Source organism: Littorina saxatilis, linkage group LG4, assembly GCF_037325665.1.
Source record: "Littorina saxatilis isolate snail1 linkage group LG4, US_GU_Lsax_2.0, whole genome shotgun sequence".
NCBI classification, from domain to species: domain Eukaryota; kingdom Metazoa; phylum Mollusca; class Gastropoda; order Littorinimorpha; family Littorinidae; genus Littorina; species Littorina saxatilis.
Window position 1 is genome coordinate 29,936,303 of NC_090248.1, and position 2,736 is coordinate 29,939,038.

General features: G+C 48.4%; 1 protein-coding gene across 1 annotated transcript; it reads left to right on the forward strand.

Annotated features, from left to right (window-relative positions):
* Nucleotides 1-1,202: 1,202 nt before the first annotated feature.
* LOC138965559 (keratin, type I cytoskeletal 9-like) lies at nt 1,203-2,507 on the forward strand. The gene has a single exon (XM_070337744.1). The coding sequence runs from the start codon at nt 1,203-1,205 to the stop codon at nt 2,505-2,507; it is 1,305 nt and encodes a 434-aa protein (XP_070193845.1).
* The last annotated feature ends 229 nt before the right edge of the window (nt 2,508-2,736 follow it).

The window sequence follows — 2,736 nt, forward strand, 5'->3', positions numbered from 1 at the left end:
ACCCCGGTTCAGACTCACAGTGCTTGCGGGGGCCCATACTTAAGAGGTCACTCTGGTCAACAAACACACACTGCTGGCAGTGGTGGAAGTTAAAAGGCCGCGAGGTCAACTTTGGCCGAACGAAATAATACTTTAGGACGTTTTAAACCGCAACGTAACCATTTACGTGATCCCTATTCAACCTCACCGTGCAAGCGTTTGCACAATCTTAAGAAGGTCAACTTTTGCCGAATAAATAATTTAGAACGTTTTAAACCGTAACGTAACCGACAACTTCCAAAGAACCCGATATCCTTCTCAAAAGCACAGCAATAAACCATGATGCCATACACAATACATGAAATGCCCCCACACGCACAACCCATTATCATTTCAGGGACAGACGGCAACGCCGGGCAAAAGACAAACACTGTCAGAAGTCGTGTAGAATTTCAGTCTGCCCCCATTGTAGTTTTCATACAGCGGGATGTTTATTGTCTAACTTCCCGGTTATTCTGAGAAGACACTGGAATCGATATATCAACGTCATTTCGACATTAAAGGTTAACAGGTGAGGGAAAAGGTATATTTGGGTCTATTGTTGTGTCTGAAAGCTGGGTGTGTGTTTGTAGATGTAGATACTGCATGGCTGTATTGCTTCTGTGTTGTCTTCTATAGTTTGTGATTGAAAGTCTGCCGTAAAGGTTTGTCAAATCTCTCTGACACGGACTATGTTTGTCTGTCTGTCTGTCTGTCTGTCTGTCTGTGTGTGTGTGTGTCTCTCTGTCAAAGTCACACACACACACACACACACACGACACACTTGCACACACCGGCGCGCACTCGTACACAGACACATTTTTTCAGTCCGAAGTCTCTCTCTCTGAACCTGTTCAGAATCAAAAATATATAATCTCTCTCTCTCTCTCTCTCTCTCTCTCTCTCTCTCTCGCCCGTGAGTTCGAGTTCACGGTGCTGTCAACACGTCTTTCGCATCGCTCCGGCAAATTAGTGAAATTATCGTCATTTTCAGCCAATAATGATCAAGTTTTAAAATGGCATGTGATATACAAGTGTACCGCGCTGCCGTTGGTCTTTTTGTGTCAGTTTTGGTGAAAATTCTGACGAGATATGCGTGTAAATCTGCAAAACGGATCCGGGGTCTGAAACTACACACAACAGCAGGCCTACTCAGCGTGGCGAGTTTACTCGCCTTTCTCCTTATGGCTGGTGTAGAGCCGAACCCCGGCCCTGGTCAGTCAAGCGTGGCTACAGAAAGAAAGGAAAGTTCACGTGCCGTCAACACAAAGGCTACTGTCAGCGGTATGAGTGACACAGAACAGTCGAGTGTCAGTGCAGGGGTGTGTGAAACCAGGGACGATCGTTTATCTGTGGCTGTGGAAATGATGGCTGCTGCAATTAAGGAACTTCAAACCTCACAGAAATCTCTCTCCTCTCTCATTGACACAAGACTATCGGAGCTGGAGAACAAACTAACGAGTCGAGTGAGTCAAATCGCTGACCATTGTGACATTTTGCAGGCTGATGTGGATGCTATGTGTGAACAGTGTGACTCGGTCAAAAAAGATAACGCTGATCTCCGCTCTAGGTTGGAAATGGTGGAGGATAAGTGTGATACTGCTGACAACCAGAGCCGTCGAAATAACTTGTTGTTTTTTGGTATGGGCCCTGGGACTGGTGCGGAGCACTATGGCTGTGAGACAAAGGTACGTGACTTTATCAAACACGAACTGCAGATTAGTGATATGATTCTGATCGATCAAGCACGTCGGGTGGGTCACGCCATACTCGTCAGATTCCAGTCGTACAAACAGAGGGCAGAAGTTCTATGGAGGGCGAAATCAAGGAAAAAGAAATCCAGTGTTTACGTTCGTGAGGACTTTTCCCAGAATGTGCAGAATAAACGTAAACACCTTCAGTCCCTGCTGGGAACTCTCCGTGAAGATGGCAAGCAAGCATACATGAAGTTTGATAAAGTTGTGTGTGAAGGAACTGCGTACGTGTACAACACGCACAGCCAGACTATACAGCAACTTCCTCAGACAAAGAATAGCAGCTTTCAGGGCAACAGACCAGACCAGACGACGGGTAATTCCAGAGACAACAGCGATGGCTACAACGACAGGGACAGCCCGAGGGACAGGCGAGACGCAGTGCATGCAGCCCGCGACCTGGCCAGCCACAATCGACGTCACGGTACCGCCTCAGGTGCCAGTCACAGTGCCAGCGCCGCTCCACGTTCCGGTGCCTGGTCCAGCTCTAACTTCAGTTCCAGCTCCCGTGCCGACACCGATGCTTCAGTCGGTCACGGTGCCTGTTCCTCTTCCAGTTCCAGCATCTCCTCTGGTGGCGGTTCCAGCGAGCGTGCCAGTCACCATGCCAACCCTGATGGATTAGCCAGGGAGAGCGCAGCGCTCCCTGGTTCTCGTGATCGTGAAACACGGTCACATGCAGCGTCCAGAGGGACGGGCAGAGGTAGGGGTCGACATACTGTTTCGTGGAGATAGGGATACGGCCGGCCCCAACCTTTAGTTTCTGCACAGTGTTTTAATGGACAGACAACTGACGACAGGTATGTGCACATGAGTGGTGAATGTATTAACGCTAGACGTGAGAGCAAAGACAACACAAGGGGGACAAACACTGATACAAGTATGAGTTCAAAATCAGACGAGTACAGGGGAAGGTTTCATGATCAGCTTTCCCGTCAAGCTAGTGATACATTTAGTGTGGGTA

Bases quoted from the DNA above. Each gene is read 5' to 3' on its own strand.
- LOC138965559 (XM_070337744.1), top strand. From the start codon at position 1,203: ATGGCTGGTGTAGAGCCGAACCCCGGCCCTGGTCAGTCAAGCGTGGCT.